The following is a 26,047-nucleotide window of genomic DNA, read 5'->3' on the forward strand; positions in this document are numbered from 1 at the left end:
TTGCAAAAGTGCCTGTGGCAAGTGCCCGTTTGTGATGGTATCCGCTGCCCATCAAAGGGGTGGTTTGTTTGGGAGCTGAGGAGAGGCCCTGCATCATTGCCGGGTATGTCCCTGATGTCCCTTGAGCATCTGAGAGATGTTGGCACAGCGCTGGTGCCTGGGCAGCTGTGGCTGGGACCCTGCCTCCCAGGAAAGTTGGCTGCCCATACAGGTGATTTCCATGCTGTATGGTTGGTACTGAAGTTGGAATAGTGGAGCACTTTTTTTGTAATTTATTAAATTACAAAAATTTGAATTATTTTAAGAATAATTTTGTAAATTTTAAATTATAATTTACAAAAAATGTAAATTATTGGAGTAGTTGATTTACAGTGTTGTGTTGATTTCTGCTGAAGTGATTCAATTATACATATATCTTTTTCTATACATTCTTGTTCATATTCTTTGCTATTGTGGTTTACCACAGGATGTTGAATATGGTTCTCTGTGCTGTACAGTGGGACCTTGTTTATCCATCCTGTACATGATAGTTTGCATCTGTTAATTTCAAACTCTCAATCCATCCCTCCCCCGCCCCCTCCTCCTTGGCAACCAGAAGTCTCTTTCTCTTCTCTATGTCTGGGAGTCTGTTTCTGTTTCATAGGTAAGTTCATTGGTGTCACATTTTAGATTCCACAAATATGTAGAGAAATATGATATTTGTCTTTCTCTTTCTGGACTCTGCGATAATCTCTAGAACCATCTTTGTTGCTGCACATGGCATCATTTTATTCTTTTTATGGCCGAGTAATATTCCATTGTATATATGTACCACATCTTCCTTATCCCTTCATCTGTCGATGGACATTTAGGTTGTTCCCACGTCTTGGCTGTTGTAACTAAGTTATGTACAGTATTTAATAGGACATTAAATATTGCTGCTGTGAACATAGGACTGCATGCATCTTTTCAAATAGTTTTGTTCAGATGTCTGTACAGGAGCGGGATTCCTGGATCATACAGCAGCTCTGTTTTTCAGTTTTTTTGAGGACCCTCCAGACTGTTTTCCACAGTGGGTGTGCCGACTTAACATTCCCGCCAACAGTGTGGGAAGGCTCCCTTTTCTGGAGGAGCACTCTGGATGGACCTCGGAGCTCCAGGGCTCTCTGACTCTCAGCCCTCCTCTGGCTGGGATGGGTGAGGATGTCTGACGGGCAGCCAGGCTTGGAGCAGAAGCTATTCCGTTTGGGCAGGAAGAGGTGTTCCCCGTGCACACCTTTTCATTTTCCATCACCCTGCCACCTCCTCCCCAGTAGCTTCCCACTCAGAGAGACCCAGTCACTGATGACGCTTAAGGAGGACGTTCAGTGTCATGGTTGAGTCAGCTGGCCGCAAAGTGAGCCGAGTCTGGGTTCAGGCCACTTCCCCAGTCGCTGAGTGACTTTGGGCCTAGTTATTTTCTCTGAGCCTTAGTTTCTCCATCTGTAAAGTGGTTTTTACATTAATTTCTGGCATAGTGAGTACTCAGTAAACTATGGGCTATTTTAAGCGAATGTGGTATGAAGCAGGCTGGATTAACAGCTGCCTTCAGTTCCTGTTTACTCCCGCTTCCTGTGGTCTCCGCTGGCCTAAGGACAGGTCGGCTGTGCTGCAGACTTGAATTTTGCCTGGTGGCAATTTGTGTTAAGACAGGGTTGGGGGAATTCACTTTGTCTAGAAAGCAAGACTGCCAGTCCCTTGGTAATGAATCTCTTCATGGAAAGGAAGGTGGCCTCAGGGCGGCTGGTGTCTCACCCTGCTGGGGACCATGTTTAGCTTCTGTAGCAAGTGAAGAAAGCAGGCGCAGGGCCCTCCGCTGCGTCACAGGCTGGGAAACGCATTTCCCCACAGCTTCGGGGGCTTCAGGCTCCCTGATCCGGCAGGACCCACCTCTCTGTATTGACCTTCTGTCGGGTCTCCTGATTCACCTTGACCCTGCCGACCCTGGCCTTCTAAACATGCCCTGCCCTCTGCCAGGAGCACTTCTCCCCAGAAAGAAAAGGAAAACCTGGCCAACCGCAGTGAATCTTTCAGGCTTCGGTGTAAACCGGATTCCTTGCGGGACTGACGTGGTTGTGGCTGTTGCTCGATCACTAAGTTGTATCCGACGCTTTGCCACCCCATGGACCGCAGCACGCCACGCTCCTCTGTCCTCCACTACCTCCCAGAGTTTGTGTCCATTGAGCGTGGTTGCCCACCGCGAAAGAGGGCTTTGATATGCACCTTTCCATGGCGCCCTCTGCCTCCCTGTCCTCCACCCTCGTCCCCTGCACCTCCCACAGAAACTGCTTGCACCTGAACCCTGTTTCAGTCCACTTCTGGGAGACCCAGGCCGAGGTGCCGTCATTCACCGCCCTCCCCTTGAGTGGCTTGGGGCTTGGGCCCGGTTTTTGTAGCACTTGTCACCCTTGTAGCGGTGTCTTGGACTCCCCATTCCCCTTCGGCGCTGGTGCCCTGTCTGTCTGACACTGCTGCACCCCAGGCCTCGAGGAGTCAGGGGTTTGAAAAGCTCTCTGTGCCACGTTCCCCTCGCGCGGTCGTCGTCTCCACGGGGCTCCTGTCCCTCTGAGGAGGAGCAAGGGGATGGGCCGGGGGTCTGCCAGCAGCCAGCTCAGGCTGGACTTCACTTCGAGGGAGCCCTCTTTGGCTTGGGGCCTTACGGCGGAAGCAGGAGGGGCCGTGTCAGGGGACGCTGACACTCACCAGACGGCTGCCATCAGTCTGCACCTCTCCAAGCTCCAGCCACACCCGAACCAGCAGAGCCGCGTCAGTGGGCCACGCGTGGCTCTGGCCCTAGAAGGGGGACGTGACACAGGAGAGAAGTGTTTTCCTGACCCACGTGTGGGGCTCCAGAGTCTTCGTCCCTGGGCAGAGGCCCGGAGGGTGGCCTCTTGGGCTGTGGGGGGCTGGCCCAGGGCCCGCTGTACTGCACAGAGGTGTGAGCTGCGCTCTACCGGGCGGACTTCTCTAAGCAGGAGGTCAGTTTTAAAGCTGAGCAGAGCGCCGTGAGATTGGGTAGAAGAGGCTGCCTGGTTCAGCATTCCAGAACTGGCCTCTCCACGGTTGGTTTTGGCTCACCGCCTCAGAAATGCAAGTTGGAGATAACGTGGGAGCCCGTACTGCTCAGCCTTCAGCTGGGCTTCAGGACACACAGTTCCACGCTAGTATTTTTGTTTTGATGGGAAATTTAAAAACACTACTCTCAGCCTCTACCACAAAGAATACAAAAATACTGTTATTGCAAAGAAACTAAATCTATTTTGATGCCTTCTCTGTGGTAGTGTTTCAGTTTGTAAAGAAAGTTGGAACCAAAAACATTTGAAAAGGTGGCCTTAAAATTGTGCCAAACTTTCTGCAGCGTGTAGACCCATTTACAGATTCAGTCCACTGATTTTTGCACAGTTTGCAAACATATCCACGAGCTCTTTGGAAGCTATGTATTTTTACTACAGTGCCCTTAGTTCTGAGGACACTGTGGCTGGCAAACCCCAGTTGCAGAACAAAAGCTGTCTTTTAGGAGATTTAAGTCATGATGGGTAAGTGATGGGCCCACACGTCCTGCAAGAAATGAAGTGACGTATGTTTCTCTGCAGTCACTTGGTGGCTCTCGGAAGCTTTGGTTGAAAACCACCAGACTTTCTTCCATCCCCTTCACTCTGTGGCGCGGGTTTGTGTGGATACAGACGGGGTGACGGGAGCACCCTGGGCGCTGTCACATCGGGAGGACCTGTGTTTGGGGAGGCTGGTCCTGGGCACGTTCCTTTCCTTGCTCTCTGGGAAATAGGAGGTTTCCCGTCTTAAATGTAAAATGTGGCTTTCGTCTTAGAATGCGCCTGTACTTTAAAAAGACCAAAGATTCTTCACTTTCCATGAAAGAAACAATGCATTCGTGGGCTAGGGGCAGTGGGGAGTGAGGACCTGACCTCCGGCCTCAAGAGCCAAGCAGCGTGGGGGCCTGTCACCCCCAGCCCTAACTGTCACTCAGACGCCTTGGCCTCTCTCCTTTTAGCTTGCTTCTGACTGCAAATGTGGACGTGTATAGGTGTCTCGTTTACACCTTTTTAGATCAGTACCCTGTCGTCGGCCCACCTCTCTACCCTCTTGAGAATCCCTGCCTTAGAACAGTTACTTGAGGGCAAAGTGACATCAGCCAAAGTAGATGCCCCCTGTAAGGAAGCACGGCATTATTAACAGAAGGAAGAGCAGTGATTGATCACTTTGGTCCACCAGTTCTGGGTGGAACACGTTGTCCCAAGAACTCTGCACGTGGTTGGTCCTGTTTTATTCGCTGTCTTACTCGTGCTCTGACTCGCCATGGAGCCGAGAGCTGGCTCAGCCCGAGTTTCTTGCTTGGGGTGGCTGACCTGGATTTGTCAGCCGAGACTGGTGGTCCGCCCCCTCCCCCAGGCCTCGCGGCTGTGCTAACGTAGGTCTGTTAATACAGCGTTCCTAAATCTTTCTCCCCACGTGGAGGGGCTTGTCCTGAGGCATGTTCTGAGATGAGCCCCTCCCCTTCTGTCAGAGTCAAGGGTCCACCAGTCTGTGTCACTTCCTGTGTGCACTTGGCCCTGCTGGGCTTGCCATCCACCCTTCCCACTCTTTGGCCTGTGATTTGGGGTTTCTTAACAGTTTTACTGCTTTCCCCCAGACCTTCATCCTCAAACACCGTGCTTCTCAGACTTGAGCGTGCTGCAGTTACCTGGGGGACTGGCTGAGCTCTAGTCCCTGGGTCCCTTCCCCGGAGACCCTGTCTCGCGAGGTCAGGGCTGGGTGCAGAGCCCACCTTCTGAGCAGCTCCAGGTCAGGACTTGCTACCGTCTGCCCCACTGTCCTCCTCCCAATTCCTTGCTCTCAGGGGAGACTGAGAATCACCTCAGGGGATTGAAAAGTGAAAAAGAATTGAACACGTTCAGATTTTTTTTAAAATATATTTTGTGTACTTGATCACAAAATAAAACGTTTCTTACCGTGCTATGTGGTCAGAAAAGCGCTGCTGACTTCCTCCTCCTCAGAAGTGACTCACCTCTTGGCGCTGCCCCTGTGCCTGATTCTTAGTTCCAGACCCAGGTCGGGGAGCTCAGCCAGGGTCCTGGCCATTTCTGTAGCTTTGTGGTCTCGATGGCCCATACAGGACCCTGAGCCATAGCTCCTCTTTGTTCTAGTTAGAGAGGTTTCCCACCCTGTGCTCCCCAGGGAGTGGGATCTTCAGCATCTCAAGTTGGTCGTAACCGAACTAAGTCTCAAGAAGCGTTTAGCCTTACTCTCTGCAGTGCCCTCTGATGGTTTGTATCACGTTTTATGCTTTCATCCAGGAAATTGGTTTGGGGACCACCCAATGGGTTGTGACCTGAGTGATCGTCAGCAGGAGAGGTTGGCCATGTGTCTGCCCCCCGCCCCTAGGTGGCTAGGGCTTACTCAGTTCATCTGTCACCCAAATCAGCCCTCAGCCCTTTGCACTTTTTGCAGCTGAAGTCTGCAGTGTCTTCTAGGCTTACAGCTCTAGGCTTCCTTCCTGAGAGTCTCGTGGGGTTTAGTCTCCTAGGAAGGACACCCCTTGCTTCTTCAGCAGTTGTCTCGCTCTGCTGTGTGTTGGGGCCCTGGGTGTAGGGCTTTACTTCCTTGTTCGCTTGTAAACTACTCGAGGGCAGGGCCTCCATTCCTATTCAACCGCGGACCCGCTGTGGGACCAAATGCCCAGCATCTGGCTGGTGGGAGGAGCGCGCTGTGTGCAGGGCCAGGGCCTGGACTCAGTGTTCAGCCTGGTTTCAGCGGCAAACTGAGTTCTGCTTGCAAACAGCTGACTTGGAGACCGCAGGTCTCTGCCTTCTCCTCCCCATATGGCCTGTGCGTGCTCTTCCTCCCAGGTTGCCAAGATAGAGGCCTGCAGACAATCGGCAGGAAGCCGCCTCCTGTGCAAAGATTTGGTCCTTTAAAAAGAGCTTCAATTCTAGGAGACTTCAAGGATACGGCTGCTGAGGGAGAACAGGGGAAAATGAGATTCCTTCTCAGAAAATGCACACTGTCTCCTGCCCTGAGGATTCTAGAATGAGACAAATGGATTTTTCCTAAAGGCACTCACTAGGGTGGGGTAGGTTTGGTAGAGTTCTGAGCTGAGAGAGAATTCGGAGAGAGAGGAATGTCGTTGGCTGAGTCCAAGATCCAGGAAAAGCGCCGGCGCCACTGAAGAGCTGCCTTTAAAAGTACATATTGTGAGGCCATCTGCTGTTTATCACAGACCGTAAAGGTATGACTTCCGTGAGAACTGGGAAGCCTTCGTGACTTCAGAAAATCCCCTTCCAACACTTTCTAACCAAATGTCGGCAACTCCAGCAATCGCTGAAATACGAGTTCTTCAGTAGCTTGTGGTTAAAAACAGTGTCTCACTTCCACCTGTAATCTCACCTCCCAAGTGGAAAGAGTCAGTGTATGACTTGGGCTCAGACACCGTGCCTGAGACCTCCTCACTGAGGGCATTTTAGCCCAAGAGCTGGCACGGCCAGGAGCCCTTTGATGCGATGCTCCGAGTGAGCTGCCTTGGTCCTGGTCTCTTCCAGAGGGTGTGAATCACTTTTACAAGCAAAACTGGCTGGCCTGAAAGTCTTTTCTTCTGCTCTTGTGGTGACTTGCTTCCCTGGTGATCAAAGCTGTGAACGCATCTAATAAACAGCATATTTGCTAGGCTATGGCGTAAAAAAGAGGAAGAGGAGCCCACGCTGAGATGTGCCATCTGAGTCGGAAGCCGCGCGGGGGCCGGGGGTGGGGAGGGTGTGGTGGAGAGGCCCCTGCACCCGTGGGCCCTGGCTTGGTTCCCAGTGGGGCGCAGGCTCCCCCCTTCCCCTGAACCCATGCTCTGCTTCATCCGGGCCATCCTGAGGGTTCTCACTTCTCTCTCTCTCTCTCTCTCTCTGAGTTTGGAGACTGTGAAGCTGCGCTAGGATCACATCTAGTCTGTCACTTGTTCCTCAGCCTCCGTCTCCCACCCTGGAGGGTCCTTGTGACCATTAGCTGAGATCCAGGGAACGCCTCAGTCATGTGGACACTCCGGGTGCAGGAAATGGTCCCAGCGGCTGCTGTTGTCACCCTCCTGTGGTGTTTACAGTCCCTTGTACATGGGCACCCGTATATTTGACCGGACACGGATTGGGTTGGATTTCAGGCTCTGAGCTAATGAAATTCTGGCTTTGACTAGACCAGCCTGACTTCAGATTATCAAGGCCGCCTGGAGCCTCCATTGGGCGATTAGACCATCTGCAGCTGAAGTGGCTCACAAGCAGAGTGGGGGGGGGTCCCAAGCCTTGGACCTGTCTTCCATTCTAGCCTTCTTCGCATTTTTACCTACTGTGCTGAAGTTGTCCCCTGAGGAAGAGAAACGACTGGAAGCAGTTAATTCTTTTCCAGCCACTGCTGAGGAGGGACCCAGGACTGCCTTTGTTGGGGAGGCCTGGGTCCTAGGCTGGTGGGAGAGCAGTTCCCAGGCCTCGGGGGCCTCTGTCAGGACTCAGATCCTTTCTGGCGCCCACGCTTCCCAGAAGCCGAGAGCCCATCCCTCACTTGGCAGCTGGTGGGGAGTGGGGCCTCTGAGGCAGGGCAGCCAGGACCACCTTGGTCCCCACGCCCGAGAGGCTGGGGTCGATCCAAGCTTGATTCGGAACATGTGGAGCGGAGTAGGGTCTGGCTTTTTTCCCCACGTGTGTTTGAACGGACATGATCGACCTTGTTGTGGGAACAGAGCCCTGGACACAGCCTGGGGGACGGGAGCAGGGGGCGGGTCTGTCACGAGGTGCTCATCCCAGCAGCCAGCGAATCCCTGGGCCCCTTTTGTTCCAGAGAAAAGGCGCTGCCCCCAGGCGGGGTGAGGGTGACGACCTTCTCCTCCCCCCCTGCCCCCTGGAAGCCGGAAGTGTGCCTTCCGAGACGTGGGCGTTCTCAGGTCCCTCGGAGTCCTTCATAGGTTTCTGAGGCCTCTTCCAAATCAGCCACCTGTTTGCTGCCTCTGACGTCTTCTGTCGGTTCCCATCTGAAATGTCCGAAGCCTGTAGGTGCACCCTTTTCTCCTGCCCTGAGGAGCCCGCTGGGCTGTTCTGCAGGGACCCCAGGTGCCAAGGCGCCCCTGCTGGCACCGGGAGCTGCCCTCCTCCTGAGCGGGCTCCGAGCAGCCGGAAGGGCCCTGCCTGTACTGGGCGCGTCTCCACCCCAGGGCCCCTCGCTGCCCGCACCGAGGACTCTCCTGGCTCCCCCCACGAGGCTGGGGGCTCTCTGGAGGAGAGGAGGGGGTCCTGCTCCTCGGCGTGTAAATGTGTGTGGAACGAGCCGGTGAGCGGATGAAGGAGGACACCTGTGGGCCCGCCCTGCGCCCTCTGATGCACCCTGTCTCTCTGAGGTGATGGGACGGAAGGCGGCGTTCCGGGGGACCCTGTCCCTTCGCTTTCTTCCGTCTTTGCCAGCAAGCGACTCCGGCAGCGTCCCAAACTGCGGGCGCTTGTGACTCCCAGCTCCTTCTCCTGTTGTCTGCAAAGTAAAAAAAAAAGGAACATGTGCTCACTGACAAGTGAAAATGTGTTTCCTCTGGAAGCCCAGAGGGTGGCCTGACAAATCGTGCGTTCCTGGGGGTCCCTGAGCCAGGCCTGGAGCAGCTGGGGTTGGGGGGGAGCTGCTGTCTGCCGCGGCCTGTGGGCGCGCCTGTCCCCCCACTGCTGACCCCGACTCGGGGCTGCCGCACAGTAGGCTCTGCAGCCCTGGAGGAACGTTTAATTCTGAACTGGCACCAGTCCTAACATGCAAGTTCCTCTGAGGGACAGAGGCTGCTCCAAACAACTCCACCTAAAGGACAAAGGTGAGGGTGGACCCACTTCCGGGTGCAGCCAGAATCCTAATGGTGTGATAGGCTTTGGCCGGCCTGCTCTCGGCCTGGCGTGGTGGCATGTTTACTTTCCCTCTCTCTCCCTTCTGTCTTCTCTAGAAGTAACACACTCTGGAGAAATGACTCATTTACACCTCTGGAAGTCTCTGAAGTCTGTGGCTTTAAGAATCTCGGAGTCAATTCCAAATAAATAGTCAGTCATAGAAAAGAAATCCTTCCTTGGTACTTGGTGACCCTGGGGACAGGCTGACCTTGAGTGCTTCTCAGTACGAGTTGGGGCTGCAGTTGCCTCGTCTGTGATGTGTGTGTGCGTGTTCTGGGGTAGGGGCAGGGGATCAGGCCCCTGGGACTGGGTCTCCGCATCTGCCAAATGGTGCTGAAAACCTGTCCCTTCCAGAGTTAATGTGACAATCACCCAGCTTCCACTAGGATGTTTAAATGCATGAGCTGCTGATGTTGGGCTCCAGGGAGGGAAGCAGCTCTGAATCCCAGAGGGTCCCTTTTCATCTCATGGTATATTGTCCGTTATTTGACCATTTTTTTTTATAATTGGAGTAGGTGTGAGGAGAACTGTTCAGCGCCCTCTCTGACAGATCGCCGGCAGGAGGCCCCCCACCCAGAATGTCCTCTCCAGGCTTTGTTCACCTGCACAAGTTTACCTGGTGGAGGCTGTGGCTTCTGTTTAAACCCTGAGGGACACTTAGTTACTGAATTCGCCTCTTTCCCCCCGCACCAGGTTGCTGGAAGTTGAGCCTCAGATGAATAAAACTATCTTAACAGCTCAGACGATGTCACCAAGAATCCAGCTCCTCTTCTCATCTCTGCTCTACTTTTTTTTTTTAATACAACTTTTTAAAATTAAAGTAAAACACACATGTAGAAAAATACTCAAATCATAAGAGCACCAGCTCAGTGAGTTATCGCCTTCATTTAAATACTCTGTTGTGTTAAAACAGACTTCCCTGGGGGGCCAGTGGTTAAAACTTCGCACTCCCACCACAGGGGGAATGGGTTTGGGGCAATTGCACGTGCCACGCAGTGCAGGCGTTAATGAACTTTGAAAAGTCTGCAGTGTTTAAAAAATAGTAACTGCCCATTCAGAGTGGTGGCACTTACCTCAGAACATTTGGGTAACAGCAGATGACATTTATCTGATGTTTACTAGGTGTCAGCACTGTGCTAAGTGACCTTACATGGAGTACTTCTCATATCCTCATAACAGCCCCGGGAGGTGAGACAAGGGTCGTTCTTCTCACTGTACAGATGAGAACAGTGAGGCCACAGTGGGCAGCTTGCTCACAGTTGCACACGTGGAGGGGGTCTCACTTTTGTCAGAGCTGCAGGTGGTGTGGGAGTGAGTTCACAGGGCTGTCCTTGACCGGGTGCTGGTCCGTGTCGCTCCTTTTGCCCACATTTCAAAGCAGAGGACATGATATCACTGCTGTGTATGTATGTCCTTGCTCCCTGCCGCCAGAGATAACCAGCCTGTGTTGTTGGGAAGCTGCGATTGTCAGAAAGTTCTTCTGTGGAAAGTCTCCCTCCTCTGCCCTGCTCCTCTCACCTTGCACAGCGAGTTTCCACAGGCTCTCTGGCCCTGTGCCAGGTGGGGGCTCCAATGAGATCCTGCGGTCCCTCCGTGTGGGCAGAGGGCCTCAGAGTCTGGAACACCCAGCCTGGGGGTGAGAGGTGCCCCCGCGGTCAGTCCTTCGGCAGGTGCACCTCAGGGCACATTCCGGAAGCCCTTGAACCCAGCCTGCCCAAGGTGCCTCCTGTCAGGAGGCCAGTGGACCAGCTCTGCTCGCAGGGACAGGGAGGGCCAGCCACTCCCAGGGCCTCGAGCTGCGGAGGGTGCTGGAAAAGTGGTCCAGCAAGAGACCACATTCTGAAGACTCAGTATGAAAGAAAGAGAAGAATAGAATGTCTTGCCTGATAGTTTTTATTTAGTTGCATATTGAAATTATAACGTCGTGGATAATTTAATTTGAAACCACATGTGGCGCTTGTGATTCTCTTGGAGAGTCTGTTGTCCTCTGGAGACCTCAAGGGGGAGAGCAAAACGTCTGGTTTTTCTCTCGTCTTTTCCCTGTAAGTAGCTTGAACAGCATTCTCTCAGCCCATGTGACCCAAGCCGAACCAGCACAGCAGAGAAAGTTCTTGGTCATCTCTGACTCAGCTGACACGAGTCAGTTGTGTCTGACTCGTGTGTTGGCGTTCCTCGGACAATCACGTTAAAAGTCGGTATAAACCGTCCCATCGACATCACTAATCAGACACTCCTGTCTGGCGTTGGTTGAATGCAGTAGTTGTTAGCCGTTGCAGAGTTCAGCCCTTGATTCTCCTGTCTTTGCTTCACTAACAATCGTTTATTCACTTCCACTGTGTGCCAGTCTTGGGGCTAAGTGCCAGCTTCCAAATGAGTAAGACTTAACCTTCGGCCTCAGGGAAGCGAGCGCCGGTGCCCGTCCTGCCTCGTCCCCGCAGCCGTGGAAGGAGGGGGAGCCCCATGCTCTTCACCCTCACCAGCACGGAGTGTTTGCGCCTTTTCTTTTGTATCCATCCTGGTGTGTATGTCGTCGCATTGCTATATGGTTTTAATTTATTGTTTCCTGATAACCAGTTGGACTGAGCACCTTATCATCTGTTTGTTGGCCATTTGGATTTCATCTCTTGTGAAGTGTCTGTTCATTACCAAATCTGTTTTTAATCCTGACAGTTACATAAGTAAAGCAAACCTGGTAGCTCTGTCAGATCTGCAGTGAAGCCTGCAGGGGTAGGGCCCCCAGGCCCGATCTCCAGCCTGCACCCCTAGTCTCGCTCCTCGGCATAGCCCCCGCTGGCCTCCACCCAGCTCAGGGCAGCTGGGCAGTATCTTGGCAGGTGACCAGTGCTTATGCCCTTTGGCCTAGCAGTGCCTTTTCTAGGAGCCTGTCCCAGGCAGGTGCTCAGAGGGCTGAGCGGGAGGGTGTTTATTCCTGTGCTGTTGTTGGAAGAGCGGGAGTTGGGAACCTTCCGTCAGGAGACCGTTTGACCATGTTGTGGTTTGCCTTCCGGCAGGACATTACTCACGCATTAACTGTGCTCACGTGGAAAAATGCCCACAGCATATCACCCAGCTAAAAAAGCCAGTCACAAAAATACTTCAGCTCTGTATGACAGAAACATAGAGTTGTGAGGGATTTTCACCTTCTGTGTTATGTATTTTTGCAGTGCTCAGATTTTTATAATGAGGTTGTTTTAGTTTTGTTGCTGAAAAGAGGAAAAAGGAGATGCTTGCTCTTTCCATTAGTACCCCCAGCAACATCATAGCTATCCGTTGATTTCCTAAACCAGGGGGTAATATGAACAGATTCTCATGTCATAAGAGCCTATGATATTGCGGCACTCCAGAAATTATTTTACCTGTGTTTGAACGTGAATAATCCTGTGTTACATAAGAAAGAGGATCTTTTACTATGAAATTGTTGGAAAAAATAAAACATCAGGTTACTTTGCGCTCTGCCAGGCTGGGATGATTTTTAGCCTCTGCCGTACTGCATGTTGGCAGAGCATTGGCGCTGTTATCACAAGACAGTGGCAGCTGCTGTGTACGGAGCGTCTGCTGTGTATCAGGTCCTCTGCTAAATGCTTGACATGCAGGATCACGTTTAACCCTCACAGCAACCCGGGCAGGTGGGTCCTGCAGTTATGCTGGCTCTACAGGCGAGGAGCCCTCAGCGCAGAGAGGCCGAGCGTGAGTGAAAGCACCAACTGCCTGACTCCAGAGCCCCCGTCCTGCCGGCCATGCCCATGACCGGCTCACTTTCACGTGCGTCTTTGTCTTTACGTCACGGTCTGTAAGATTCTAGATAAGCAAGCAGGCCTCTTAAAACTGTGACATCCTCGCGTTTAAAATGGCTCTTCCTAGTGTCCTCGTGTCACTTCTCCCCTCTGGGTGGCCTTTCACCCCTCTGGGTGCTGTGGGGGTGGGTGCCGGGAGCAGACACGCGCCGCCTGAGCTCGTGTGTGGGATGAGCGGGGGTGCTCCCCGTGCCCAGCTCTGCGCCCTGCGCCATCGTGCGAGGGTGAGCCGCTGCCATGTCTCTCAGGGTTGGCTGTATGATCTTGGAGCTGCCGCGAAGTGTCATCCACGCTGACCCTGACTTTGTGGTCCTGGGCGGGCCTCGCGTGGTGCAGGTTAGACCTTGTGTGGTCCTCTGGGGTTGCTATGTAGACTCCCCCATCCAAGGCAGACTTAAGCCCTGACAGGGACGCTGCTAAGTTGGGATCCCAGCTGCTGCTACAGATGACGTCTGAAAGGCCACTGGGCAAGTGCATTTGTCAGCAACAAGCAGAGACGGCCGTTCAGCATGGCCGAGGGGGACATTGAAAGTTCAAGGATGATACAGTGATGCCTGGCAGACTGCTTGGAAGAAGCTGGTTTGGCTGTGGTGTGCTTTTGGTTTGGGTTGAGACGTGATTCCGTGAACAAGCTGCGTGCCTCTCCGGCCTCTTCTGCCTCCCTCTGGATGGAGAAGGGCATCCATCTCACAGCCTGCCTGCAGCTCGTGGAGCCCCTCAGGGCAGCACTGCTCTTGGTCACATCACGCCATCTCTACGGAAACTGACTGTGAGGTCATGTCTGCGTTCTTCCTCCGGAAGAAATGACTCACAGGTTGGTCATTGGAAGTTCCTGACCCTCCTTGGTGTAAATGCCATACCAAGCAGTGGTTGCGCTTCCCCAGTGGCTCAGCAGTCAAGAATCCACCTGCAATGCAGGAGATGCAGGTTTGATCCCTGGGTCAGGAAGATCCCCTGGAGGAGGGAATGGCAAGCCCCTCCAGTGTTCTTGCCAGGAAAATCCCATGGAGAGAAGCCTGGCGGGCTACAGTCCATGGGGTCACAAGAGTCGGACACAACTGAGCACACGCATACACGAGCAGTGGTTGAGGGTTTGTTTTCTTAAGTTCTGTCCGTGACCTTTGAGGTTGTTCCAGCAAGTTTGATAGAACGCAGTAAGACACACCAGCTGTGGCGCCTCCACGTGCAGGAGGGCTTTTGTTTCTGTGCCTGGGTGTGGCCCTGTCACGTGCTGTGCAGGTCTGGCAAGCCCAGGTCCTGGCGGGTGTGGCGCCGCGGCAGGCTCGGCCGTGCTCGCGGGGCCGCAGAGAGGCCTGGAGCCCAGACCCTCCGGCGGTCACTTGGCCCAGCCCTCGGATGAGATGTGGTGTGGACTCTAGTCTAGCGGCTCTTGTCACAGGGGCTCTTGCCTGCGTTCTAGGAGGCGTGTGCGAGAAAGGTCAGAGCAGTGCTGTTTATGGAAGCAGACATGCGAAACATGACCAGTGTTCACTGACAGGAGAGTGGATAAACAAAACTGGCATCACAGAAGACGTGGGATTGCACAGGGCTGAAAACGAAAGCACCTGTGTACACGTCACCTGGTTAAATGTCAGACCTACCATTGAGTGAAAAAAGCAAGAACAGAGGAGTATTTACAGTACAATACCATTTAAGTTAACTTCACAAACCTACTCATTAAACTCTACTTACGGATCTAAACTAGCACGAAAAGTAAGGAATGATGAGCACAAATTCAGAATCACGGCTACCCGTCGTTGGGCAGGAAGATACCATCATGACGGGGCATGTGGAGGCGGTGGGGAGGTTGCCGGGGTTCTGCTTCTTGAGCCGAGCTGTCCAGTGGGGCAGCCGCCAGCCTCTCGTGGCTGCGTCACTACATTCCAATAAAAACTCAGTTTCTTGGTCACACAAGGCACATTCCAAGTGCTTGGTAACCTCAGGTGGCTGTCATGTTAGACGGTGTGGACATGGAACATGTCCGTCATTGCTGGAAGTTCCGTTTGGTGGGTGAGGTTGGTGGATGCATAGATTTCATTCATTCTCTGTCAGTTGTATAGGCTCATGTATGAAATCTTTCAAAATTTTGTTTCAACTTTAGTGCTAGAAAATCTCTAAGCACACACATTTACAAACTCTGAAGTGTGACTCCCCACATGAAAAGTCGAAGAGTGGTCGGCAGCGTTACCTGGAGCTCTGCAGCCACGTGACCATCTCTTTGGCACTGCCCCCAACCCGAGATGAGTGACACACACGAGGGACGTGAGGAGGGGTCCAGAGTATGTGTGCATGTGCGTGTGCATGCACACGTCTGTGTTTGGTGTGTTGGCAGGATCACCCTAACATAGCCGCCACCTCTGCGTCCCCCCACTCTGCCGTCACTGGTCCCCATGGTGCTTTTTCTGCTCCCAGGTGCGTAGTTTGAGTGGCCTTCCAAATCTCCTGAAACCTGTGCTGAAGGCTTTGTTGCTAAGTTGTTGTTTCAAGGAAGAGGCGACAAGCAGCCTCCAAGTCGAAGCCTGTCCTAGTTTGTGCTGCCCTTGATTTCCAAACTTGAGGAGGTTGGTTGTCATGACAAAGAACCTGCTCTCTCCGCTTGATTTATCGCGTCTTGTGCTAGAGCTGGCTGTCTGGGGCTGTTAAGTACTTGGAGGAGAGAGATTCCTTGGTAGATGTCCACTTTCTTTATGTGCTGATGTGGGTTCCCAGCTGCTCTAGGACAGCCCAGAGCCTGTTTCCGTGTACTTCCTGGGCTCCAAGTGCTCCGCAGTGAAGGTGTCCTTACCAGGCCCCTCGGTCATAACCGGGGGCTGGGGGGCCGCCACACCCTGTTTGTCTACCCTGTTTCTGCCCTGGTCCTGATGGCAGAGAGTGAAACTGGCCATCCCTCAGCCCTATGCCTACCCGTGTGTAATAGCTACAAGGGCAGCAGACTGGAGGAGGCGGAAGCTGGCTTGCCCAGTCTGTGTCTCTGTAGATCTTTGACCACCAAAGAAACCATGCATCCTGCCTATACTTCCCCATCTGTGTCTGCTTCTCTTGCCCTGCTTTCGGTCTTACTCACCAGGGTAGAAGTCACACCCTAGCATCTGACTTAGGAACCTGTCTGGAGAGGGATGTGCTGTGACCTTGGGGATGCTGAGGCCAGCATTCTAAGGAGCAGGTGGGGGCAGCAAGAAGAGCAGCGTGAAAGAGGGGCAGAGACCAGTGGGCTCCGGCCAGGTTGAGACTTCCGCTCAGTACTAAAGGGAGAAGAGAGGGTCGTTTGTGAGGCCCGCCGTTCCCCGGGATCCTGAGTCAGGCGTTCAATCTGCAGAGTGTCCCGGTCAGACCTGCAGCCAGTCCAGATCACACAGTTAGGTTAGCTCCCTGCACTGAGCAGATGCCATGTGCCCCACACGTTATTACAGCCAGCGTCTCATTTAGCCTATGTCACATCATCCATCCCACGAAGAACGATGTTATCAGGCAAAACTTGAGACTTAAGAGGTGCTGCTGAAGTCTGTTGACTCTAAAGTCTGACTACAACTGCCCACCGTTTTAACTACCGTGTGCATTACCAAAGTTGTTGTAAAGGAGGAAGTGTAAACTGTATGTGGGCCCCCCTGCTTGGGTGGGGAAGAGGAGGGGCGCCAGAGCGATCGCACCATCTGCTGGCCTGCTGTGAATCCCAGGGCTGGCGCCGCCCGCGAGGACTGGGACCGAGAGCCCCGGAGCTCCGCGTTGAGCGGCTCCTGCTGAGGAGAGGGCGCGCCAGCCCTCTGTGGATTTGTGTCGGCGTTGGGCTCTAAGAAAAGCTCCCTGCAGCTCTGGCTGGACAGACAGCTGCGAGGCTGGGTTTGGTTTGACTGCCCTTGTGAACGAAGGTCAGGCCTGGCTTCTCTCTTTGGTCCAGAGTGCAGGGGGCTCCTAGATAATTGCAAAGGGCGGATGGTGTATCTGATCCTGCTTGCAGCCTGAAGGTCTTTGACAAGAGGATTGAGCTTTGGCCCTGATAAGCCACGTGCAACACTAGTAGACACTGTGACACACCTGTAATGAGGTGCTATGTCATTTATTTGGAAGAGTTTTTTTGTTTTGTTTTGTTTTTTTAGTACTAAATTGCTGAGAAAATTGAAAGGGAGTGTATTTTTTTAATTTTTAAAATACACAAACGTCTTTTTCCATTGCACAGAATCATGTTCTCCCTAATTGTCAACCATTTTCAAGTATTTTCTGTGAATTTCTGACATTACCCAAAGAAGCAGTGCAGTGCTTTTCCTGGGGTATTTTTTCTTTGGTTGATTTGTTCATTTGTTGAATTCATGTTTCCCGAGCATCTTCTCTGGGCCACGCACCATGTTAGCCCCGGAGACGCAGGCTTGAGCAGGGCAGGTACAGTCTTCAGCGAGTGTGTTCTTGTAAGGAGACAAACATAAATAATTTAATAAGATGGTTTCAAACCCTGGAAAGTGCTGTGGTAAATGAAGGAAGGCTGCTCACTGGTTTGTTTTTTTCTTTCAACAGCTTCATTGAGATAGAATTCACATACGTGACTACACGACTCCTTTAAAGTGTAGAATTCAGTTTTTTTTATAGTGATTCACTGGGTTGTGTAACGATCACCAGATTCTAATTTTAGAACACTTCTCCCCACCGAAAGAAACCTCTTAGTCACCAGCAGCCGCTCTCCATCCCTCTCCGCTCTCTTTAGTCTTAGGCAGCCTCTCATCTATTAATACTTTCTGTCTCTAGAGATTTGCCAGTTCTGGACATTGCAGATAAGTGGAATTATACAACATGTGGTCTTTTGTGACTAGCTTCTTTCACTTAGCATCATGTTTTTGAGATTCATCCATGGTGTAGCATAGCAGTATGTCACTTAGATGTAGTTTTAGGACTGTGTATTGTATTCATTTTGATGATTGTGAATGGAAGCTTCTTACATTCATTTTGAATGTTCGCTGCTATCATGTAGAAACAGAATTGATTCTTGTCTGTGACCTTGTTTATGATATATATCATCTTGTATCCTGTGAGCCTACTGAACTTGTTTGTTAGTACTAGTTTCTTAGTGGATTGCTTCGGATTTTTCATACACAAAATTATGTCATCTACAAACAGATAGTTTTATATCTCTCCCTTTCCAATCTGGAGGCTTGTGTTGAAGTACAGAATTGAGTAACAGGGATCAAAACGGACACCCTTGTCTTGTTCCTGACTTTGTTGAGAAACCAAGTTGTCTTTCACGGCGTCCCCGAGGGTTTTGAACACCTTAGTTCTACTTCAGTCTCCACTGCCAGCTCTGAGACCTGACGCGTGTCACTTGTTGCAGTTCCCTTACCAAACAATGAGAAGGTCCACTCAGAAGGGCCTTCATTCCCAGTCCTCATGTCCAGCCCTTCTGTGGTCCCACCATGGTGTCCTTTCATCTTAGCCAGTTCCCTTGGACGTTGGTTACATCATCAGATGAACTCTAGAGGTACGCATGGAAGTATTTGCGTATTCGTTTTCCACACCCATTTTGACTGCTTTCACCCTAACTTAGAACGAGATTGCAAAAATTGAAAGGTGCAAGCAAAAGAGTTTGAATGGATCCACGTTTCCTTTTCTTTGTAACCTCAAACGGTGAAAGGGAAAGATTTGCCCGAGGGCAACGCTCATTTCCACAGAAGGTGAATGAACCACGGCTTCTTCCTGCTCTGCCTCTAACAGTCAATACCTCCTCTGTTTTCAGACTCTCAGCGTTCTCATCTCTCCTCCTTCACCATGAAGCTGAAGGACAAATTCCACTCGCCCAAAATCAAGAGAACACCATCAAAGAAGGGAAAACCAGCCGAGGTGTCTGTGAAGATTCCAGAGAAGCCCATGAACAAAGTAAGCTGACTCCAGGTGTTTCTCCTGGCCTTCACCTGCTTTGGGGCAATATGTTTGTGATGTTTCTAAGTTCATGCCCTGGGGACTGAGCTTTCAGTACAGAGCACCTTTCCTGTAGCGCTCCACAGTTCCAGGCGGGGCCTTCCGTGTCCTTGTGAAATAGGAACCTTTAGGATGGTGAGTGTTTCTCCCGTTAATCAGAGTCCAGCTCGGTTGGCTAGAACAGTTCTTTTCCAGATGTCATCCTCTGGGCATTTAAGACAGCTCAGTGCATCACGTTCACACCCCAGGACGTGGCCTCCGTGCCCCTAGAGAGGCCCATGTCGCCCCCCGACACACACACATTGATTTGTGATGTCCAGAACATCCTTCATTTGGTTCCAGGGCCTACGCTCTGAAACTTGCTAAACCCTTGAAACCCAGCCGAAGATGCCTTCGAACACCAGGAACCTCAGCAGGGCCAGTCAAGCCAGATGTGTTGCAACAGCTGTTGATTTTCATCAACCCCTTCCCTTCAGCTTAAAACGGCCATTTCAAGCTCTGTAGGAATCCAGGTTTCCTCTCTTCCAGGAGGCAACAGACAGATTTCTACCAGAGGGCTACCCTATCCCCTTGGATCTGGAGCAGCAGGCAGTAGAGTTTATGTCCACCAGTGCTGTGGCTTCCAGGTCTCAAAGGCAGAAGGTCAGTGTGAAACTAAGAACAATTGGGTTTGCCTTGCCTTCTACTGCAGAATCCTGGCCCATGGTTTTGGGGATGGAAAAAAAAAAATTCTGTTGCAATATCGTTGTGTTCAGTTGGGTGGCAACTGTGGGCTTAATTGTTCAGGAAACAGTCCAAGGAGCCATGGATAAAAGTCAGAGTTTATCCAGGCCTCTGTGGTCTTTGGAGCAAGCCCAGTGCTCCACGGTGATAGCGCGGGGATTCGGGGATTGGTTGGGGTGTGCTGCTTGGGTCCATCGGGCTCGGGGGGAATGGGTGAGTCTCATCTCTTAAGACCAGCTGTTCTTTCCTTGAGCTGCTAAGATGCTCTGGACAGTTGAGAAGAGGAAGGGCGTGTAAGGTCTCTTTAAATGTCTCATGAGACTCCTAAGCATGATGAGATAGCACCACACCAGTGTCTCGTAGCCAGGGACTCCTTTTGTGCTGCTAACATTTACCAAGCCTTTTCTTAGCCCCATGCTCAGTGCTTTTCAGTTGTTCCCTTACTTAATTCTCATTATAACCCTGGGAGATGGAAACTTAAATCTTGCAGACAAGGAAACTAGGGCAGTGGAGCTATTAAACACTTGGGCAAAGCCATACAAAGAGCAGTGACCCAGAGATTGAAACACAGGCCACCAGACATCAAGTCGAAACTCTCACAATGCTACATTTACTCTTTATGAAAGTCAGTTTATTTTTTTAATACCTAACAAACCTAATGCTAGCCCCCACACATAACTGAACATAAAAACAAAATTAAACTCAGAGAAGTAACATAAAGACAAGCCTGTCAGATAAGTAGATTCTTAATCCTTTAGTAACTGTCCACAGTGTAGTTTGTAGAACTGTTGTCACAGCTCAGCTGCCAATTTAACGCTGCTAGCAAACACTGCCCTGTTACATAAACACATAGTTGTTGAATTTTGCAGTGTGCTTCCTCTTGTTTTTGTGTTGACCAGCAGAATATCTTAAAATACTAGTTGAAAGTAGGGAAAATAAAGGTTTCAGTCCAGAGTCTTTTGTTGAATCATTTTTCCTGCCCCATCTGTTAACAAAAAGAGGCTAGAGAGCAAGAATGAAATGTTCGTTGTTTACCAGACTGCTCTGAATTCCAGATTGAAGAGAGGCATAAAGTGCAAGATTGGGTCTGTACCACAATTATGTTTCTTTATGGCAGTCTGTTTAGCAGCTCCTTGGCGCTGGGTTTTCTGTGGAACACCAAGAGCGCCAGTTGTCATCTGGCACTGTCCAGGCGGCCCAGAGTAAAAGGACTCACTAAGCACTGTGTTTTGCTAGTGACTTCTGATAGGAAACTGTTCCAGCCACTCACTTCTTGGCATTCCCCCCCTTTCTTCCTTATTCCAAGAGAAATGATAGAGGAAACTTGACGTTCAAGTACCCTTTCCTTAGTGGGGGTTCCTGCAGACTCCAGGGCACAGCTGGCAACGTCTGGAGACATTTTTGGTTGTCACAACCAGGAGACTGAAGCAAATGCGACTGGCGTCTCGTGGGTAGAGGCCAGGGATGCTGGTAGGCGTTGTATAATGCATAGGACAGCACCTCCCCACCCCCCCACAACAAAGAATTGTCTGTCCTAAAGTGCCCATGCCGTGGCTGAGAAACTGTTCTCTAGGAGGGAGCTATATAGATCCTCGCCCAAGGAAGAGCATCACCCTGGTTCCTGGCCATCACCCTTTAAGAAGGGTGGAGTTACCATGCCCTGTCACCTGCATGATCCAGAGTGAGTCCAAACCCACGTGGAGGCCCACAGTCAGGACTGGAAGTGTTGGGGGTCTGCCAGGGTGTGAGCTTTGCTGACTGTGTCGGACATATCTTACCATAGCCTGTCATTTGCTGTCATCCTTAACTATTACTTGCTAACTCTCTTACAACTTGGTGTTTCTATTATAGTCTCATTGTTCCCAGGGTGTTACCTGAGAAGCTGCAGCTCAGGTAGACAGAAATAGATTTGGATTCGCCCACAACTTAACCGCGGGTCTCCCTTTGCTGGGCCCTGTCCTGGGTGATATCACACACTGTCTTCCTTCTCACCTTCACTGTGCACACAAGCTTTCACTGTTCATGATATACAGAAAGTGTGGGCTCTGGGCCAAGGTTGCTTAATCAGAATCTGCTATTCCCTTAATTTGATGACGCGTCCACAAACATTCTCCCCCATCACCCCCTGCAAATCTCCTTAGCCCACCCAGAACAGGCATTATTCTTCCCATTTTGCACACGAGGAGCCTGAAGCCCAGTGGTGCCTTTGGATTGCGGCCTCCCCCCAGCACCACTGGCCTCAGGTGGTTTCCAGGTCTGTCTGCACCATGGTGGCCCCTGACCCCTGATGCACGAGGAAGTGTGCAGGTAGATGCAGGTTCCTGGTTCCTGGGGGTGCTTCTTCTGGGTGTCTCATTGTAAACTCTTGACTGCTGGCTGTGTTTTGTGAGAAGCCATAGTTTTAACAGCTGGAGGGCGGGGGTGATGCACAGCATTCAGAGGCCACTGAGTCAGGGAGTGGAATCTGCTTGAGCGTTAATGGATGAAACCCACCTCTGCGAGGTTGTCCACCTCTGTTAGCAGCCCAGGGCAGCCCGGTTTTGTCTCTCTCTGTTGTGAAACGCCTGCTGCTTTGGAGGCCTCCCGTCTTCAGGTCAGCCCCCTTCTCCCTCGCAAACCTGGGGACACATTTCCTTAACCGTTTCCGGCCTCCTCCCCCATCTCATCACGCTGCTGCCTGAGGAGTCCTGAGGTGCTGAGGCGGCAGTGTTGTGGCCGTCGTCCTCTTGCCCAACCAGCCAGTGTGCTTTTAGTCACGTTTGATGTCTGCACGGCACCATGACTCCTTCAGACTGAGGTTCCTCTGAGCCCCGTGTAGGCCTAGGTAGGCAAAGGAGAGCGCGCTTGCCTTGAGCTAGAGAAGCAAGTGCCTGGCTCTTGGAAACGGACAGTAAATAAAGGTGTCAGTTGGTAAAAAGAGAAAAATAAAGTGAGGGCAGAGAGGCCCATGCTGGGAATGAGAGAATGATGTTCTAGTGCTCTGCAGAACACCTTTGGGGAAGTACACCCATTTAGAGGAACTGAATCAAGTCTCTGGAAGTCGTCCCACTGAAGGAACTAATGACTTCTTAATTCCATTTATATGGTCTTCCTTTGATATTCCCATGAAATCCACTGTTTAAAAATTTAATTTAAAATGACATTCCTCATTATTTTAAAATATCTAGTTTTCAGAATCATAATCACTTTATTATGTATCACTTTTTTGTGTATTTGTATAGTTTAAATCTCCTTTTTTAAGAAATTATCTTCTTGTTCTTGGTGAGTTTTGTTTATATAGTCTCTGGAGCTCAAAGAGCCCATAGATGGGAATTTTCCTCACCCATACTACTCTTAATTTGCCCTGGGCAAGTAATTGATTCTACTCGAATGGATTATCCATTTTTGGATTTATCTATCTTAACGATTATTCTTGATTTCCCTTTCCCTGCCAGCCAGCTGGGACCTGGGTTGTTGATCTTAAGGTCAGTGTAAGGAGTGTGTTTACCCACTGACCGTGGGTTCAAGGTACCCCACAGTCAAAGAGGAAAGACCTGGGTGTGGGAATGTGAATGCTGGGAGGTCCAGGGCTCTGTGTTTTTATTTTCTTCCTTGGTGAGCTTTCCTCAGGAGCAGAGATACCCTGGATGCTGTTAGCAGTTGCAGCAGGAGCAATGACTGAATTTCTGCTGTCTGTCCAGCTTCCTCATCCTTTCACCCCAGGGCTTCCAGGTCCTTTGGGAGAGCCATCTCATCTCATTGAGAGGGCACTGCGTCTGCGGGTCAAATATGGGAGTCTAGCGAGGAGTCCTGGAGAATGGGCTTTGAGCACTAATGCCTCTGACCATTCTCACACAGCCCCTAGGACCTTGAAAGGCCTGGGATTTCTCAATTTGATTTCCTGGATAGATGTGCACAGTACCCTAGCATCCTTCCTGCAGCCATCAGCAAATCAGTCCTCACTACACTTGCAGAGATTAGTGGTGATAGTTCAGTGTGGTGGAGGAGGAGACCCCCGGCGAGCCTGTCTCTGTCCAGGAAGGGACTTAGGAATACCTAAACTACTTTTCTCCATCCAGCCCCTCCTTCCGCCTCCACGTCTGGCCTCTGTATCCTGATTGCAGTCCTTAGGGAGACAATTTGACTTAGTTTCTGCAGCGAGAAGCCCTTGCCAGTGGCATCAATCTCAAAGTGGTCTACAGGAAATTTTATTTATTTCTTTTAAAATCATTCCCTTTAATCTCTCTCCTCCCTCCTTATGCTTAACATTTCCTTTCAGAACCTGAGCTGGCTGGAGGAGAAAGAGAAGGAAGTTGTCAGTGCCTTGCGCTACTTTAAGACCATTGTGGACAAAATGGCTATTGATAAGAAGGTCCTGGAGATGCTCCCGGGGTCCGCCAGCAAGGTGCTGGAGGCCATCTTACCCCTGGTGCAGAGTGACCCTCGAATTCAGCACAGGTGAGTTGCTCTGGGCTGTGTTAAAGCCGTGAAGGCATAGCGGCACCTTGGTTTGGGGGCCGTTCACACCCAGCGTTCCTGTGAACAGTGAGGAGTACCAGGAGGAAAAGGAGCCCTCCCAGCCCCTGCCCCCAGCCTTGCCCCGTGGTCTCCACTTGGTTTTCTCCCAAGGTTGAGGTCACTGTTGCTCATGAGGCCTCGACACTGAGGAAGCTCACCACCGCTGCTGGGGGTAGCCTCTGGGTAAGCCCGTGGTTCTTTTTTCATACTAGCTGGCTCATTGGCAATCATCCCATTGATTTGGACATATTTTCCCAAGTTCCCTGTGTTAACCATAGTTTACTGTGACACCAAATCCTGCTAAGTGTCTAGCTGCTTAGAGACCTTGACCGCTGACATTATTAAGCCAGAAGAGGTAGAGGGGAATCCCAGTAGGGCATGGATTAGTGAAACGTTGAGTTGTATCAAGCCAGGTCCTCCCAGACGGCAGCTGGATTCATTGGAAGCCAGGTACAGGGATGGAGTCAGCTTTTGTTGGGTAATGGTTTTGTTTTTTTTTTTGCTGGAGTTCATTTCCCTCTGAAAGGTCAGTCAACGGCTTGCCTCTGTGTTTGTTGTTAACCACAGAAAGAAAAGCAGTATTGAATGTAACCTTCAATGAGAGCCTCGCAGGAGCTTTCCCATGAGAGGCTGTCAGATGCCTGCTGGCTTTATTTTCCTTCCCTGGTACCTGTTCAGGATAAACATCTCTCTGTTTCAGTTCCTCAGGATGGTTTAGTGTCCTTGTAGCCCCACGGGGCTGAGCCTTTATGAACTGCTTTCAGAACTTGGCAATGAAGTGCATAGTTTCCTTCTTTTGGGAGATAAAGCAAGCAGTATCTTCATTTCCAAGAAGCTGCCTGCCCTGGGGCTTCTGCTGACCCCTGTCGATAGATGGTGGTCTTCTGGCTGGAAGCTCACTGGAGCCAGTTGGTGGGGAAGGAGACGGCGTTGATAGGGCTTTTGCCTGGTTCAGTCTTCACTTTCCGCAGCAGGCTGCCTTCATGTACCCAAGCCTCTGGGGCAGCCAGCCGCTTCGATGCCTCGTTCAGAGGCCTATGGAGGCCTCTGTGAGACAAGTGCTATGCTTTCCCAGGAGGTCCTCAGTGCCCAGCTTGTGGACAGGCCCAGTGCGGCTCTCCTTGGAGGGAATGTGCCTAACAGTAAGCTGGTTTCAGGTGCATAGACGGCTTTTTATGAAATGCTCTGACAGACCTCTCATGGGCTGGGCCCACCACGGGAGAGTTCAGATCTGGTTGAAAACACCAACTCCCCCACTGTATGACCAGGTGCCAATTTTATGGAGGGTGAGTTACAGGAGAGTCACACTTACTAAACTTCTGGGGGAGGAGACACTGGCCGGACCTGAAGTCAAGGCAGGCGCTAGATGGGCTCTGCAGGCGGGAGAAGACGACCAGAGGAACCAGGGCAGCGGGCAGGTGTGTCCCGGGAGGGAAGAGACTCGCAGTTGTGTGAGAGGAGTGTGACCACATGGGCGCTGACCGCTGCAGCCCCGCGCCCACCACCTTGTGTGCCCCTCCCTGGGAGAGTCAGCACGGCCACCTTCGGCGAGCCCTGTGAGAGCGCTGACCCGGCGCTGCTGCTCGGCCTCGCGTCCCCAAGTGTGGGCCAACAGCTCTGCTGGGGAAATTGCTTTCTAGACACGCAAGCTCTGGGAGACTTGATCAAGTGATCTGACAGTGGTCTGGGGTGTTTTTTTGTCTGTGGGGCGGTTTTATAATTACTTAACATCTATAACGATTTCCTTTAGGGGAAAAGAGAAATGCCTGGATGTGGCCACAAGGAACAATGGCTTTTTCCCTCTCTTTTTTTCCTGGTAGTCCTTTGGTTAATACCGTTTAAAGGATTTTTCCTCCTGAAATTTTTCAGAAGCCAGTTGATGATATTTTTGTTGCTCTCCCTGACATGATCGAAAATACTCCCTCAAACATTTCTGTTAGTTTCCTTTCACCATCTCACTCCTCCTGGCACATTTGTTGGTTATGTGTGTGTTAGTTGCTCAGTCGTGTCCCAGTTCTTTGCGACCCTGTGGACTGTAGCCCGCCAGGCACCTCTGTCCATGGGATTCTCCAGGCAAGAATACTGGAGTGGGTTGCCATGCCCTCCTCTTGGGGATCTTCCCAACCCAGGGATCGAACCTGCATTTCCTGCATTGGCAGGTGGCTTCTTGACCACTGAGCCACCCGGGAAGCCCGCTTGTTGGCTGGGAGGATG

General features: G+C 51.4%; 1 protein-coding gene across 30 annotated transcripts in view; it reads left to right on the forward strand.

The window, feature by feature from the left end:
* The window catches only part of RAPGEF1 (Rap guanine nucleotide exchange factor 1), a 245,696-nt gene that overhangs the window by 156,324 nt on the left and 63,325 nt on the right, over nucleotides 1–26,047 (forward strand). For 13 of the 30 annotated variants that reach the window (XM_081594660.1, XM_081594636.1, XM_081594640.1 and 10 more), the window contains 2 exons: nucleotides 18,432–18,571; nucleotides 23,595–23,773. In XM_081594660.1, coding sequence (XP_081450786.1) covers nucleotides 18,464–18,571; nucleotides 23,595–23,773 — 287 coding nt within the window. In that variant the 5' untranslated portion in view covers nucleotides 18,432–18,463. Of the gene's footprint in view, nucleotides 1–13,511; nucleotides 13,643–18,431; nucleotides 18,572–18,955; nucleotides 19,256–23,594; nucleotides 23,774–26,047 lie in introns of those variants that run through there. The other 17 variants (XM_081594634.1, XM_081594651.1, XM_081594631.1 and 14 more) reach the window with 4 other exon arrangements.

The sequence above is a fragment of the Giraffa tippelskirchi genome, chromosome 4 (genome assembly GCF_054371585.1).
Source record: "Giraffa tippelskirchi isolate mGirTip1 chromosome 4, T2T-mGirTip1v1.2.pri, whole genome shotgun sequence".
In the NCBI taxonomy this organism is placed as follows: Eukaryota; Metazoa; Chordata; class Mammalia; order Artiodactyla; family Giraffidae; genus Giraffa; species Giraffa tippelskirchi.